This window comes from Maniola jurtina, chromosome 26 (assembly GCF_905333055.1).
Source record: "Maniola jurtina chromosome 26, ilManJurt1.1, whole genome shotgun sequence".
Taxonomy (NCBI): domain Eukaryota; kingdom Metazoa; phylum Arthropoda; class Insecta; order Lepidoptera; family Nymphalidae; genus Maniola; species Maniola jurtina.
The window spans coordinates 6,808,604-6,822,851 of NC_060054.1; the positions used below are offsets into that span (position 1 = coordinate 6,808,604).

The 14,248-nt window shown below is 41.4% G+C and overlaps 4 protein-coding genes across 7 annotated transcripts in view; 2 read left to right on the top strand and 2 right to left on the bottom strand.

Annotated features, from left to right (window-relative positions):
- Positions 1–14,248, top strand: part of LOC123878323 (zinc finger protein 2 homolog) — a 364,832-nt gene that overhangs the window by 215,081 nt on the left and 135,503 nt on the right. The gene's annotated exons all lie outside the window — the stretch shown is intronic.
- LOC123878314 (zinc finger protein 436-like) overlaps positions 1–14,248 on the bottom strand; it is a 382,404-nt gene that overhangs the window by 162,122 nt on the left and 206,034 nt on the right. The gene's annotated exons all lie outside the window — the stretch shown is intronic.
- On the bottom strand, positions 662–10,761 carry LOC123878343 (suppressor of fused homolog). Its single transcript, XM_045925526.1, has 12 exons — positions 10,532–10,761; positions 10,063–10,165; positions 9,478–9,570; positions 8,953–9,128; positions 7,650–7,792; positions 6,283–6,368; positions 5,040–5,163; positions 4,345–4,447; positions 3,615–3,691; positions 2,643–2,737; positions 2,007–2,139; positions 662–903 (listed from the first exon to the last, which is right to left on the bottom strand). The coding sequence occupies exons 1-12, from the start codon at positions 10,680–10,682 to the stop codon at positions 712–714; spliced, it is 1,476 nt and encodes a 491-aa protein (XP_045781482.1). The 5' UTR covers positions 10,683–10,761; the 3' UTR covers positions 662–711.
- LOC123878376 (transmembrane emp24 domain-containing protein 5-like) overlaps positions 11,284–14,248 on the top strand; it is a 152,677-nt gene continuing 149,712 nt past the window's right edge. For both annotated transcript variants that reach the window (XM_045925573.1, XM_045925574.1), the window contains exons 1-2: positions 11,284–11,661; positions 13,146–13,322. In XM_045925573.1, coding sequence (XP_045781529.1) covers positions 11,521–11,661; positions 13,146–13,322 — 318 coding nt within the window. In that variant the 5' untranslated portion in view covers positions 11,284–11,520. The remainder of the gene's footprint in view (positions 11,662–13,145; positions 13,323–14,248) is intronic.

Sequence of the window (14,248 nt, forward strand, 5' to 3'; positions counted from 1 at the left end):
ATTTTAATACCTTATATCTCATTTTATGTCTTATTATTTTATGTATATTATGACGACAGTAAATAAGTGGATAAAAGTGAGGGAGACTAGGTAATGAAAGAAAATTTTGATAGTTCTTCAAACATCTATGAGGATAATCATACTAATATTATAAAGGCGAAAGTTTGTATGTGTGTGTGTGTATGTTTGTTACTCCTTCACGCAAAAACTACCGGACAGGTTTGACTGAAATTTAGAATGGAGATAGATAATATCCTGGATTAGCACATAGGCTACTTTTATCCCGGAAAATCAAAGAGTTCCCACGGGAATTTTAAAAAACATACATCCACGCGAACGAAGTCGCGGGCATCAGCTAGTGAATAATAAATGAAGGCAATCAGTGAGGGAAATAAAAATATGAGGAACCTGATTAATATGAGGGGAATAAATAAAAACTCATATTTAGTGCTAAAATATGTATTAGTACAATATTTTTATATCGTGTGATATGGGTAAAGTCGGCCTATGAGGGTAAGAGAGGACCTCTCTTCTGAGCAATATGAGTATATTGAATATCATTATTGATTACCTTCATATTTGGCATGAAGGCAATCAACAAATATATGAAGGTAACTGAAGGTTAACAAATAAAACATGAGGGAAATGAATAAAACACATTATTAATGCAAAAATAATATGTATATTTAAAATATAAATAATGATTATTCACTAGTACAATATCTCCATATCGTGCAATACGGATAGAGTCAGTCTGTGTGTGGGCCACGTGTACACGAGGGGCAGGGCGGGGCGCGGAGACTTCTCCGTCTCTCCTTCACTCTCCGAGTCGCTCTCCGCCAGGCGGGAGAGATCGGAGAGCTGCTTGGACATCTCTTGCGCTAACTCCCGTGGTATTAGAATCTGTAAATAAAATTTACACAGAGTACCCGGCAGGAAATATTGTACATCGATCTTAAGAAAGAGATTTCAGCTTTGTAGAGCGTTGTCCCTATCACCTAGGTGATGTTTCATCGGTCTCAACGACAGAGACAACGCTCTACGAAACCGCTATCTCTTTCTAAAGGTCGATGTATTTCCTGCCGGGTACTGTATTTTGATCCGTTTAAGGGAGACTAACTTTTCGGATTTATGTGCGTTCAAACAATTAAATATCACTTGCTTTAATGGTGAAGGAAACATTGTGAGGAAATCTGCACACTTGAGAGCTGATCATAATGTTCTCAAAGGTGTGTGAAATCTTCCAATCCGCACAATGAAGCTGTTTTTCGTACTGCTCTATTAGAGTCTATATCAAAAAACATTCGAAAACATAGTTTCGTTTGTGATTGGCCTGTATCTGACAATGGTTAATGCCCACTAACTTTTTGTCTCTGTCATTTGTAGGGGATTACGTAACAAAGAAAGCCCTATAGTAACTTCTCTCCGTGGATACAGTATAGTGGACAGTAAAAAGATGCGGTCGTACCTGCAGCCAGTCCCCTCGGGTAGCATAGGGCCTCTGTTCGCTGACTAAGGCGCCGGCCACGCTGGGGGGCAGGATGGTGACCGCGCGGGGGCCTTGCCGCCACGTGAAGTGACGATCGTGATGGTTCTACTAACTTCTCTCCGTGTAGTATAGGGCACAGTAAATAAATGGGGGTCGCACCTGCAGCCAGTCCCCTCGGGTAGCATAGGGCCTCTGTTCGCTGACTAAGGCGCCGGCCACGCTGGGGGGCAGGATGATGACCGCGCGGGGGCCTTGCCGCCACGTGAAGTGACGATCGTGATGGTTCTACTAACTTCTCTCCGTGTAGTATGGGCACAGTAAATAAATGGGGGTCGCACCTGCAGCCAGTCCCCTCGGGTAGCATAGGGCCTCTGTTCGCTGACTAAGGCGCCGGCCACGCTGGGGGGCAGGATGGTGACCGCGCGGGGGCCTTGCCGCCACGTGAAGTGACGATCGTGATGGTTCTACTAACTTCTCTCCGTGTAGTATGGGCACAGTAAATAAATGGGGGTCGCACCTGCAGCCAGTCCCCTCGGGTAGCATAGGGCCTCTGTTCGCTGACTAAGGCGCCGGCCACGCTGGGGGGCAGGATGGTGACTGCGCGGGGCCCTTGACGCCACGTGAAGTGACGATCGTGCAGCACACGACCACTGAAAAATAACATTATTATATATAAAATATAGATTTTTTTAAGGTTCCATACCTCAAAAGGAAAAACGAAACCCTTATAGAATCACTTTGTTGTCTGCCTGTCCGTCGTGTCTGTCAAGTAACCTATAGGGTACTTCCCGTTGACCTAGAATCATGAAATTTGGCAGGTAGGATAGCTCTTATAGCACAAGTAAAGGAATAAATCCGAAAACCGTGAATTTGTGGTTATTTCATGTAAAAAAAAAGTGTTTTTTAATTTTCAAAGTAAGATAACTATATCAAGTGGAATATCATATGAAAGGGCTTTACCTTACATTCTAAAACGGATTTTTATAAATTATATAATAGTTTTCAATTTATCATGCAAAATGACGAAAAAGTAACCAAGTACGGAACCCTATGTCCTCGATTGACTCGCACTTGGCCGATTTTCCAAAGTATGGGCCCTTGCTCAGGAGACCCGTCCTCAGTAGTGGGCCAGCGATAGATTGAGATGACTCACTCGATAGCAAGTGGTAACAGGCTAGCTCCCTCCGCATTCAACATCAGGTGTACTCCGTCTAAGTATTCTACCTCGTCTTCTCCCCTCCATGAACCCTGGAATTTAACAGAAATGATGGAACGTGAGTTGAGATCTATGGATCTATTACATCTCTCTCTCTCTCTCTGCTTTGTACTTCGTTTTTTTCTTTCTGTTTATCTGTTCCATTAAAATTTTACAAAAAAAAAAGGTCACTCTAATATAATAACCTGATTATAATTAATTCCTTATAAAAAAATATGTTTCTTACAAAAAATGCCTTAACAAGGTACCTACCTACCTTCCTATATTGTTTCAATAAAAAATAAAATAAAAATATCAATTAAACTTTTGCAAGTACTTTTGAATCGTCAAATGCTACTACTGGTTCGGAATGCCTTTCCTACCGAGAAGAACCAGCAAGAAACTCGGCGGTTGCTCGTTTCAATGATTTGACATACAATATTATGCCGTGTATTAACGATGACCATGACTGTGATGATAATGAATGAATGAATGATTTATTCGATAACTAGCTGATGACTGCGACTTTGTTCGCGTGGATGTAGGTTTTTCAAAATTCCCGTGGGAACTCTTAGATTTTCCGATATCAAAAGTAGCCTATGTGCTAATCCAGGGTATAATCTATCTCCATTCTAAATTTCAGCCCAATCCGTCCAGTAGTTTTTGCATGAAGGAGTAAAAACACACACACACACACACATACACACACGCACGCACCCACGCACGCACGCACACACACACACACATACACACACACACACAAACTTTCTCCTTTATAATATTAGTGTGATGTTACTTGAAAACTATGCTTAAAATTCAAGGGATTTGGGCGTTACGTCGCTATAACGAAGAGATAAATAAAAGATTAAAAAAAAGCTAAAAAGTCGTTACAAGGGAGGTCGTTATAAATGAAATGTACTGTATATTCACCTGCATCATCTCGGGCAGTTGTGGCAATGCCCTCTCTATGCTGGACATTTCAAAGCTATCCGTTGACATGTTGTGACCTGTACACCAGAATGTTCTATTTCATTTATTATATAACTAGATGATGCCCGCGACTAGGATCCCCGCCTAGGATCCCCGCCTAGGGCCCGAGCCGCGCCCGTGGATTAGGTTTTTAGGGTTCCGTATCTCAAAAGGAAAAACGGAACCCTTATAGGATCACTTTGTTGTCTCTCTGTCTGTCCGTCAGTCCGTCCGTCGTGTCTGTCAAGAAAACCTATAGGGTACTTCCCGTTGACCTAGAATCATGAAATTTGGCAGGTAGGTAGGTCTTATAGCACAATTAAAGGAATTTATTAATAATTATAAAGGAAGGAATTGTATATATAGCTGCATGACGACTCCTCGTCGTCGTTCTGTAGGTTCGAACATACGGGTTACCTGGGAGAGATCACTCTAGTGATAAGGTCGCCCTTTGTATTTGTATAAGTGTATTATTTATCATTGTCTTTGTATTTTTGTACAATAAAGTTGTTTAAATAAATAAATAAATCCGAAAATCGTGAAATAGTTACATTGTTTAAAAAAATTTAAATGTGTTAAAATTTTCAAAGTAAGATAACTATACTAAGTGGGCTTCTAGTCAGTTTCTAGTCGGGTTCTAGTCAGGGCTTCTGCCAGCCAGGTTGCTAGTGCATAGATGAGTAATAAGTACCTTCGGTGCCTCTATCGCTCATGCTGCTGAGTCCCCGTTGCAGGGTCTCCTTGATCTGTCTCTCCACACTCGGGGATAAACAACTCGATTGTTCTTCCAAGCTCTGGACAAACACAATTTGATTACATATTATTCAAAAAAATTCAAAATATTTTTATTCAATTAGACTTTTACAAGTACTTTTGAATCGTCAAAAGCATCTACCTCTGGTTCGGAATGCTTTTCCTAACGAGAAGAACCAACAAGAAACTCGGCGGTTGCTCTTTTCAAAGATTTGACCATTATAAATGACTAGATGATGTCCGCGACTTTATACGCGTGGATTTAGGTACTTTTAAAATCCCGTGGGATCTCTTTGATTTTCCGAGATATAAAAGTTGGCTATGTCCTTCCCCGGGATATAAGCTAACTCTGTACCATTAAAATCGGTTAAACTGTAAAGCCGAGAAAATCTAGACTAGCAGACAGGAAGACACTTTTGCATTTATAATATTAGTATGGATATGGACTAGATGACGCGCGCGACTTCGTCCGCGTGGATATGTTTAAGAAATCCCGCGAGAACAATGGATTTTTATGGAATAAAAAGTAGCCTATGCGTTAAACCAAATTTAATCAGAATAACAAACACACGCAGACACACAAACTTTCGCCTTTATAATATTAGTGTGGTAGTAACTAGTATGTTTGTTTACCGGGTTTTTCTGCCACCGCACCCTAGCAGAGACTCCGGCTAGATGCGCGGCGCGCCGGGTGTGCGAGCCCAAGCGAGCTGACACCCTCCTTTGGGCGCGAGTGACCAGCCAACTGCCACCGCATCTGCAGTCAAAGTCAAAGTCATTTATTCAAATTGGATACTATTGCACACTTTCTGATTGTCAAACAGTAATGTGATAATTAATTACGTTTACTTAAAACTAAAGCTACGAGGGTTCCAAAGGCGCCCAGGTCTGAGAAGAGCCCACATCAAACTCAGTCAGGTATTCTTTCTTTAGCGTGACCACATCATCTCAACCCATCGTCGGAGCACTACGTTGAGCGGGGGTCCTCTCAGAATGCGAAGAGTTTATGAAAGGCAATAGTCCACCATGCTGACCTAGTGAGCATTGGCAGATTAAAAAACCTTTAACGGTTAAAACCTGCATGCCTGAAATTTTTTTTTTTCTCTCTCGTCTGGCTTTACAAAGATTAGCCAATGTCAAGTTTGTAGTTATTTGTAACAAGTTATTTAAACTTTACAAGTATGGACCCCGTCTGTGCCGGCGCTCGCCGACACACGCACGGCACCCCCTTAGAGCGCTTTCCAGTCAGTTTTAACAAAAAAAACACTCCAAAAAAGCAGAGCACGCCCGCCAGCTAACACCAACACAGACGAAGTCCCCCTGAAAGTTTTCTATAATGTTCTCAAAGGTGTCAATCAAATTCTTAGAAGGAACCAAAAGCTTAATTTGCTATAATCCGCCAAACCAAAGAAATCTGTATGGTGCAACATGCAGCATGCGACATGCACCGCCCGCCCTCCCACTGATAAACATGCAGTGGTGGTGGTGCGTGTGGCTTGCTTGGTGGCTGGCTTTTCCTGCATGTTCATCAGTGGGAGGGCGGGCGGTGCATGTCGCATGCTGCATGTTGCACCATACAGATTTCTTTGGTTTGGCGGATTATAGCAAATTAAGCTTTTGGTTCCTTGTATGTCATGGACTTCCGCAAAATAACGCCAGCTTCTATACTACAATCAAATTCTTCCCGAGAGGAGACGCGTACTCGGTAGTGAACTGGTGCTGGGATGATCATGATAATAATGTTGAATGAATAAAATTAAAAAATATCTACAATCAGTCGGGGGGGGGGGGGGGGGGGGGGGGGGGGGGGGGGCTATAAGCAGATTATTTGAAAAAAAAAAGAGTAAATAAAATACTTTACTGATTTTAGTATTACCTCAGGTCTTCACTTAACGCCTTGAGGACTTCGAACCCGGAGCCCCTCTGTGCAGCTCTGAGTTCTCGACTAGTACAACCCACCATCTGCAAAAATTCTATTCTATTCTAATTGATACAAGTTAGCCCTTGATTGCGAGCTCACCTGATGGTAAGTGGTGGCGCCACCTTTTGGCTATTTATTGGATAACGTAATGTGATAAGGTAGTTCACATTTATTTCCTAACTACCCTCCATTCTCCCTTCGTGCACTTTCGCCTATCTTCGTGGTGTTAACTGCAACGCCACGATGTTCGCGTCTTTATGACGCCAGTATGTCATGCACGCTCCGCGAGACGCACGTACGACAATTGAGTCGCGTCCTCGTGTTCATTCAACCCAAGATGGTGGATATGCGATCGCCGCTGTTCGTCTGAGATACGCCCCTGGAGTGTCCCGTGAAGTGAATTGTGCCTGTGCGAGGGACTGCGAGTGCTTGTGCGTGCCAGTTCCTGCCTTCAGACTGTCGAGGTTAGTGCACGAGTCCTTGTATCCTTCATGTGCCCTTTGACCCGCGTGGACACCTTCCAAATTCGAAATTAACACCCATACAGTCCACTAAGTCTCTCGCCGTCGAAGGTGGACAGTGGCCTCGGAATTGACACCAGTAAGTGATTATGCAATCTAAGATGGAAGCGGGCTAACCTGGACATTGTGACATTTCTGACTGTAAGGTTATTTTTAAAAATTAGTTTGAACTGTCAAAAATAATAATAAATTATGAAATCTAATGATGAAGACAGTTTAATGAAATCGATATTTGGCTCATTCGATATCATACGATCTGTTGCTAGGAGACCAACAAGAGTGAACTTGCATAGTTACGGGTGTTTTGAAGTTTTTTAGTTCAGTCCTCCTCTGAGATTCAAAACGATTATTGCATATTTTCGGTGTTTAGATCTTGAACTGGATAATTAGATGTTGTGATAGCAATCACGCTCTAATTGAATTACATGTATTAATTTTGCCATAAGTTTTAAAAAAAATTAAAACTCTCGGATAACCTCTATGCGTTGAACCTGTGTTCTTCGCGTAGGTTTTCGGAGGACATTCCAATAATAATTCGATAAGAATATTTCAATAATACTTGCTTTTTCTGAGTAATGCTGATAATATATAATGAAGCCTCAATAGCTCAACTGGTAAAGGAGTGGACTGAAAACCGAAAGGTCGATGGTTCAAACCCCGCCCGTTGCACTATTGTCGTACCTACTCCTAGCACAAGCGTGACGCTTAGTTGGAGAGGAAAGGGGAATATTAGTCATTTAACATGGCTAATATTCTTTAAAAAAAAAAAAAAAAACAAAAAAAAAAAACACATTATCTTACCTGTACAAAAGCCACAGTGCCGTGTGGTGTGTCGGCTACAGATAGTTGCGGGTCGTCAGCCACCAACAGGTGTCTCACGCGAGACTCCGAACCGTCCAAGGCCGCATGCCAAGTCACATGGTCGCCAGCACAGAATTTATTGCCTGAGGTTGAATAGTAACAACTAAGTAAGAAGTGGCAATGAGAAAAAGATAACATGTGATTTGGCAATGAGCAAAAGCCACAGTGCCGTGTGGTGTGTCGGCCACAGGTAGTTGCGGGTCGTCAACCACCATCAGGTGTCTCACGCGAGACTCTGAACCGTCCAAGGCCGCATGCCAAGTCACATGGTCGCCCGCACAGAACTTATTGCCTGAGGTTAAACAGTAACAACTAAGTAAGAAGTGGCAATGAGAAAAGATAACATGTGATTCGGCATTGACAAAAAGATAACGTGATTCAGCAATGAGAAAAAGATAACATGTGATTTGGCAATGAGAAAAGCTACAGTGCCGTGCTCAGCTATCGGCTCAGATAGTTGCGGGTTGTCCGCCACTAATAGATGTTTCACACGAAAGTCTTAGTTGTATGAGGCAGTATGCCAAGTCACATGGTTGCCCGCACAGAATTTACTAACAAAGTCAAAGTCAAAATCATTTATTCAACTACTTTGAATAAATGATTTTATTCAAAGTAGTACAATTGTACTCCTTTTGATGGTTGAAATTGTTAAACTTGTACGATATAGTGGTGATAATTAATTACGTTACTTAAAACTAAAGCTACGAGGGTTTCAACAACTGAGCTTAAATTATAATAACTAAGTAAGAAGTGGCAATTTGAAAAAAAATAACATGTTTGTCAGCAATGAGAAAAAGATAACAATGATTCAGCAATGACAAAATGAAAAAGAAAATTTATCTTTTAAAGGACCAAAGGTCAGTGGTGGATGTGGCTGTTTATGTGTTATTAAGTGGCTGTGTTATAAAGACGTAGACAATTTTTTTTTGGATCTGGCAGATATAAATACACATAATAAACACACCCAGTATTTTAATGGTGTGTTTTAATTGTGGGTGTGTTTTGATGGTGGGTGTGGTCTGTGAGTGGGTGGAATTTAATTGTGGGTGTGTTCTATGGGTGAGTGTATTTTAATGGTGGGTGTGGTCTGTGGGTGGGTGGAAATTAATTGTGGGTGTGTTCCATGGGTGAGTGTATTTTGATGGTGGTTTGGTCTGTGGGTGGGTGGATTTGACTGTGAGTGTGTTTTAATGGTGGGTGTGTTCTGTGGGTGAGTGTGCTCTGATGGTGGATGTAGTCTCACCAGTAGTGAATATGTATCGCGCCAGCTGCTGCAGCAGCGCGGCAGGCCACAGCGGCGGCTCACGCGCCTCGCTCGCCAGTCGGAACGTCACCTCCAGCCCGTACCCTGAGCATCTCTCTATGGGATCTGGTTCAGGGTGTACCCTGCCATCTCCATGCAGGTCTGATAGACCAAAACTGCAAACATTTCAAATAGCCTCTATAGCTCAACGGTTGAGGAGCGGACTGAATTCCGAAAGGTTGGCGGTTCAAATCCCACCCGTTGCATTATTGTCATACCCATTCCTGGCACAAGCTTAACGCTTAATTGGAGGGGAAAAGGGAGTATTAGTCATGATTAGACATAGATATATTGATAACAAAGAGGTAAAGTTTGTAAGTTTGTTTCTAGGAAGTAATCTATGGAACTACTGAACCGATTTTGGAAATTCTTTCACCAGTAGTCAGCTACAATATTCCTGAGTGTCTTGTTGAAAACTATTTGGTCACTTTGATAAGTTCTTGCAGTAAGTCAATGGATACATACCTTATGTAGTGCCAGTGAGACGGTATGCTCTCATCCGGGTTCCCAGGGTTCCAGTACATGCTTATGTAGTCCAGAGGGTCTTGGCCACCTAACCTGAGTCAGAAACCAAATAATTTCTGAGGTATCCTTATTTAGGGTCCTGTACCTCAAAAGAAAAAACGGAGTCCTTATAGGATCACTTTGTTGTCTGTCTGTCCATCTATCCGTCTGTCATGTCTTCCAAGAAAGACTATAGGGTACTTCTTGTTAGAGGTATTCTCCCGTTGGAAGAGAGAGAGAGACACACAGAGGAACAGGACAGACAGATAGAGCTCAAAGTGATCCTATAAGGACTTTGTTTTTCCTTTTAAGATACAGAACCCTAAAAACAGCCATACACCTTCTAGGTTAGCCTGCTTCCATCTTAGACTGAAATACCACTTACCACCAGCTGAAATTGCAGTCAAGGGCTAACTTATATCTGAACAAAAATACTTTTTTATACTTTAATAATGAATGCACATTATTTTTAGTAAAAAGGCACTTCTCATTGTTTTTTTTTTTAATTCGGATACAGGTTATTCTTTTTTATTAGTTAACTCTTACCAATATTTTAGTCTTGTAGTGACTTGTAAAGGGTTAGGCTGGTCAGGGTATACTTTGGAACAGACTTCGTACAGAGATTTCAAACCTGCTGGCATCAGGCGATCTGAAAAGTGTAATTGTAACGTTATACCATCATTTACCCATCACTGGCATATGAGAAAGGTTTAGCTTCATGCTGGCCACAGATTAGCAGACTTCGCACACAGTTGGCAGTTGAGAAAAACTTTCCATGTGCGAGTTGAACAAGAAGGGTTCCATCTCATTGTAAAAGAAATAACACTGTTTTCGAATTTTCGCTTTTACTTGAACTTTATGCATATTACATTGTTGCCTGCCTTTCATGATTCTAGTAAGTACATGAGTAGATCTGTGATTCTAGGTCAATAGAAGGTACCTAAAGATTTTGATTCCCTTGACGGGTCTTGAGAGGCTCCTTTTTTTCTGTGGAGATATGGAGTTCTAAAAATACCTGTTTGGTTATTGGGTTCCCCAGTAGAACCCGTACTCCCAGCTGGTACGGGTGAAACATCAGAATTCGTTGGCTGCGCTTGCGCTACGAACGATAAAGCACTATTCTGCACCACACCACTGGGCACTCCCGAACTACTTGTGCCAGACATTTTGATTGTATAATACAAGTTAAATTATGAAAAAATAATAAATCATAACGAAAACATGAACATCGTCCTTTTTTTTTTTTTTTTTTCTTTAAATCTGGCTTTACTCTGATTAGCCAATGTCAAGTTTGTGATATTTTCAAATCATTGAATTTATACAAGTATGGACTCCGTCTGCGCCGGCGCCCGCCGACATACGCGCGGCGCCCCTTTAGAGCGCTTCCCAGTCAGTTCCACCACCAAAAAACACCAACCAACACAAAAACCAGCCACTCTTAACAAAAAAAACACTCCAAACAAGCACAGCACGCGCGCCAGCAAACGCCATCGCAGACGAAGTCCCACATCGTCCTTTTGTCCTTTTTTTCACAGATAACTTTATTTTTTTTTTTGCTTTTTTTCATAAAAAAAATAACAATTTTTTTTTTTAGATTTCTCAGATTTTGCGGCCTTAGATTCCAGCATTTTAGTTCTGTTTATAATGTTGGCACGTTTGATGATGTGTTGTCAGCTTCAAGGATATAATTTCCCCAATTATATAACTTCAAAAGCGTAATTGAGTCTGTGTTGAAACGTAATTTCCGAACTTTTGCTTTCGGCGCCATTTTTGTAAAATTTCAATCTGACGTTCGAGTTCAAAAGTCAAATAATATTGTAAAAATATTTTCGTCTCGCTGCGATCTTCGTTTTATCTCTATTTTAATAACAAACACGACGGGAACTATAAATAACCGTGTTACTCATGAGTCTGGCCGAACATTTGAGTACTGTGCCGATATAATAAAGGAGAGCTTGTGGTTAATTTGTGTTTACATTTAAGTTTTACGACCACAGTAACAAAATGCGGTACATATTTATTACGGCAGTATTTAGCGCAGTTTTCGCTTATGAAAAAGACATGACTTTTACTGTACAAGCGGGAAAAATGGACTGTTTCTTCCAGAAGGTTTTAGTGAATGAATTAATTGATATAGAATATCAGGTATGTGATAATTATTTAAATGTATATAAACGCCGAATCTCGTTACTTAACCGGCTTTTTAGTTGTAAAAATGGGGTCCGAAAATATCGGTATGAGACCCTAAAACTATGCGCGTACTTTCAGAAGACGCTCATTAGGTGGACAGATAATATTAAAGTAATTTCAGAGAGCTGCTGGACATGAGCCAGATTTGTCCATAGGTTGAGGCAACAGTATCATACCCACTGCTGGGTAAATCTCTCATAAGAATTGGAAATTGAACTGAAATGAAAATTCATAATATTCATAATATTCATAATATTCATTGCTCTCATAAGATAGGAAGTATGTGTTGCCAGTAATAACAGATAGATCTGAGACATAGTCGCTAACAGTTTAACTGTTGGGCCATGACAATCACTAACGGTTCAACTGTTGGGCAGTTATTTAGTCGCTAACAGTTTAACTGTTGGGCAGTGACATAGTCGCTAATGGTTCAACTGTTGGGCTGTGACACACTAGCACATAGACACTTAGTATAGATGGATATGGATTTATAATATTAGTATTCATAACTATCGTTATTTTAATTGGTGCTAGCTTGTTAAAATAATTACAATGGTAACAAGCAATTATTTTTTACCAAGGAATTTCACAGCTGACTAGAAATGTGACGCCCTTAATTGCTGATAACAATGTATGAAGCATATTTTGCATTGCTATCTAAACAATTCATTAACCAACTGTCATCATCATCATGATCAACCCAACGTCGGCTCACTACAGAGTACAGAGCATAAGCTCTTCTCAGAATGAGAGAAAAGTTATGGCCATGGTCTACCACTGTAGCCCAGTGTACATTGGTAGTCTTCACATATAGTTACTGGCAGTTAAATAGTCGCATCAAACCTAGGATGCGAGTGCAAACTCGCGCAGTTATTGTTTCACGCGCTTGTGTGCTGTGTACGGATGTAGCACTCACACTAATGCAGATGGCGAACGCAGGGTGTGGCACGGCACACAGGTTGGTGTGCTCCTTTCCTCCGTATCTTGCGCCCCACTGGCGCCTAGTGCGACGCGTCTAGCAGCTCAGTTCAGGGATGACTATTTGTTTGGCCCAGACTATACCTATGATAACATTATGGAGAACTCTCGGACACATAAGTTTCTTCATGGTGTTTTCTTTCACTTTAACATGTAATTTAAAAAGTTTAAGGAAAAAAAACATGATAAAAATTTGCGCCTGCGTGGCGCGTATATTACGCGTGTTGTTTGTCGCATATGATGCGCGTGTGTGGAGCGTGCGTGGCGCGAGTCTGGAGCGTTTGTTTTGCGTGCATGTTCCATGAGTCGCGCGTGTATAGTGCATGTGTGGATCGAGTGTTGCGCGTTTGTTAGGCGTGTGTGGCGCGTGTCTTAAATATCTTGAAAGTCTAATAACATCGCCTCTTTCTCACCTGCTCCTATATTGTCATGTCAAAGTTTTCAAACATCCTTCGCCGTAGGTGATAGACTCGTCGCACGGCGACCACGACATCTCGTTCCAGCTGGTGGACCCGCTGGGCCGCTCCGTGGTGGCGGACTACAAGAAGCCCGACAACGCGCACAGACACACCTCACTCGTCGAGGGAGACTACAAGTTCTGCTTTGACAACACGTTCAGCACCTTCAGCGAAAAGACTGTGAGTAGAGCTTTGTATGTATATGAGCTGCCAGGCAGCCTAATAGTATAAGGGTCAAATCACACTGAAAGGGAATGGAAGCGAATTTCTAAAATGTTACATAGCATATTGACTTCTATCTCCACACTATTTAAATCATGAATTTCTACTGAGAAAGAAAATTCCCGCGAAGCCGCGGGAATTCCCGCGCATTCCGGCGAATTTACATTTGGTTGAGAAATTTGTGTTTTACGTGGTGGAGATAAAAGCCAATATGCTGTGTAACATTTTAGAAATTCGCTTCCATTCCCTTTCAGTGTGATTTGACCCTAAAACTGTAAGAATCCAAAACAAAAAAGAATATCTAAATATATTAAAAGAAAAACTGACTGACTGATCTATCAAAGCACAGTTCAAATGACTAGAGGGATCGGACTGAAATTTGACATGCAGATATCTATTACTAGCTGACGCCCGCGACTTCGTCCGCGTGGATTAAGGTTTTTGGAAATCCCGTGGGAGCTCTTTGGTTTTCCGGGATAAAAAGTAGCCTATGTGCTAATCCAGGATATTATCTATCTTCATTCCGAATTTCAGCCAAATCCATCCAGTAGTTTTTGCGTGAAGGAGTAACAAACATACACACACACACACACATACAAACTTTCGCCTTTATAATATTAGTGTGATAGTGTGATGACACGCACAACAGACGGAAATGTTTAAGTGCGGAAACCAGCCCAGAGAGAAGATCTATTATGACGTATAGTATTCAACAGTCTTTTTTTTTTGAGTACGCGACAGGTTGAAATGGCAATAGACGAGGGAACGCCCCGCCTCATACTCCGATTGTCATCTCAACCTTTCGCGGACTACAAATATCCGCTAAAAAGGATTTTTCAAAATTCAATCCCTAAGAGGTTAAAATAGGGGTTTAAAATTTGTTA

Excerpts from the sequence above, each read along its gene's own strand:
- LOC123878343 (XM_045925526.1), bottom strand. The coding sequence starts at position 10,682 with ATGTCTGGCACAAGTAGTTCGGGAGTGCCCAGTGGTGTGGTGCAGAAT. Across the intron at positions 5,164-6,282 it reads GCGTTAAGTGAAGACCTGAG|ATGCGGTGGCAGTTGGCTGG; the intron begins GTAATACTAAAA and ends CTTTGACTGCAG. Across the intron at positions 3,692-4,344 it reads GAGCGATAGAGGCACCGAAG|GTCACAACATGTCAACGGAT; the intron begins GTACTTATTACT and ends TCTGGTGTACAG.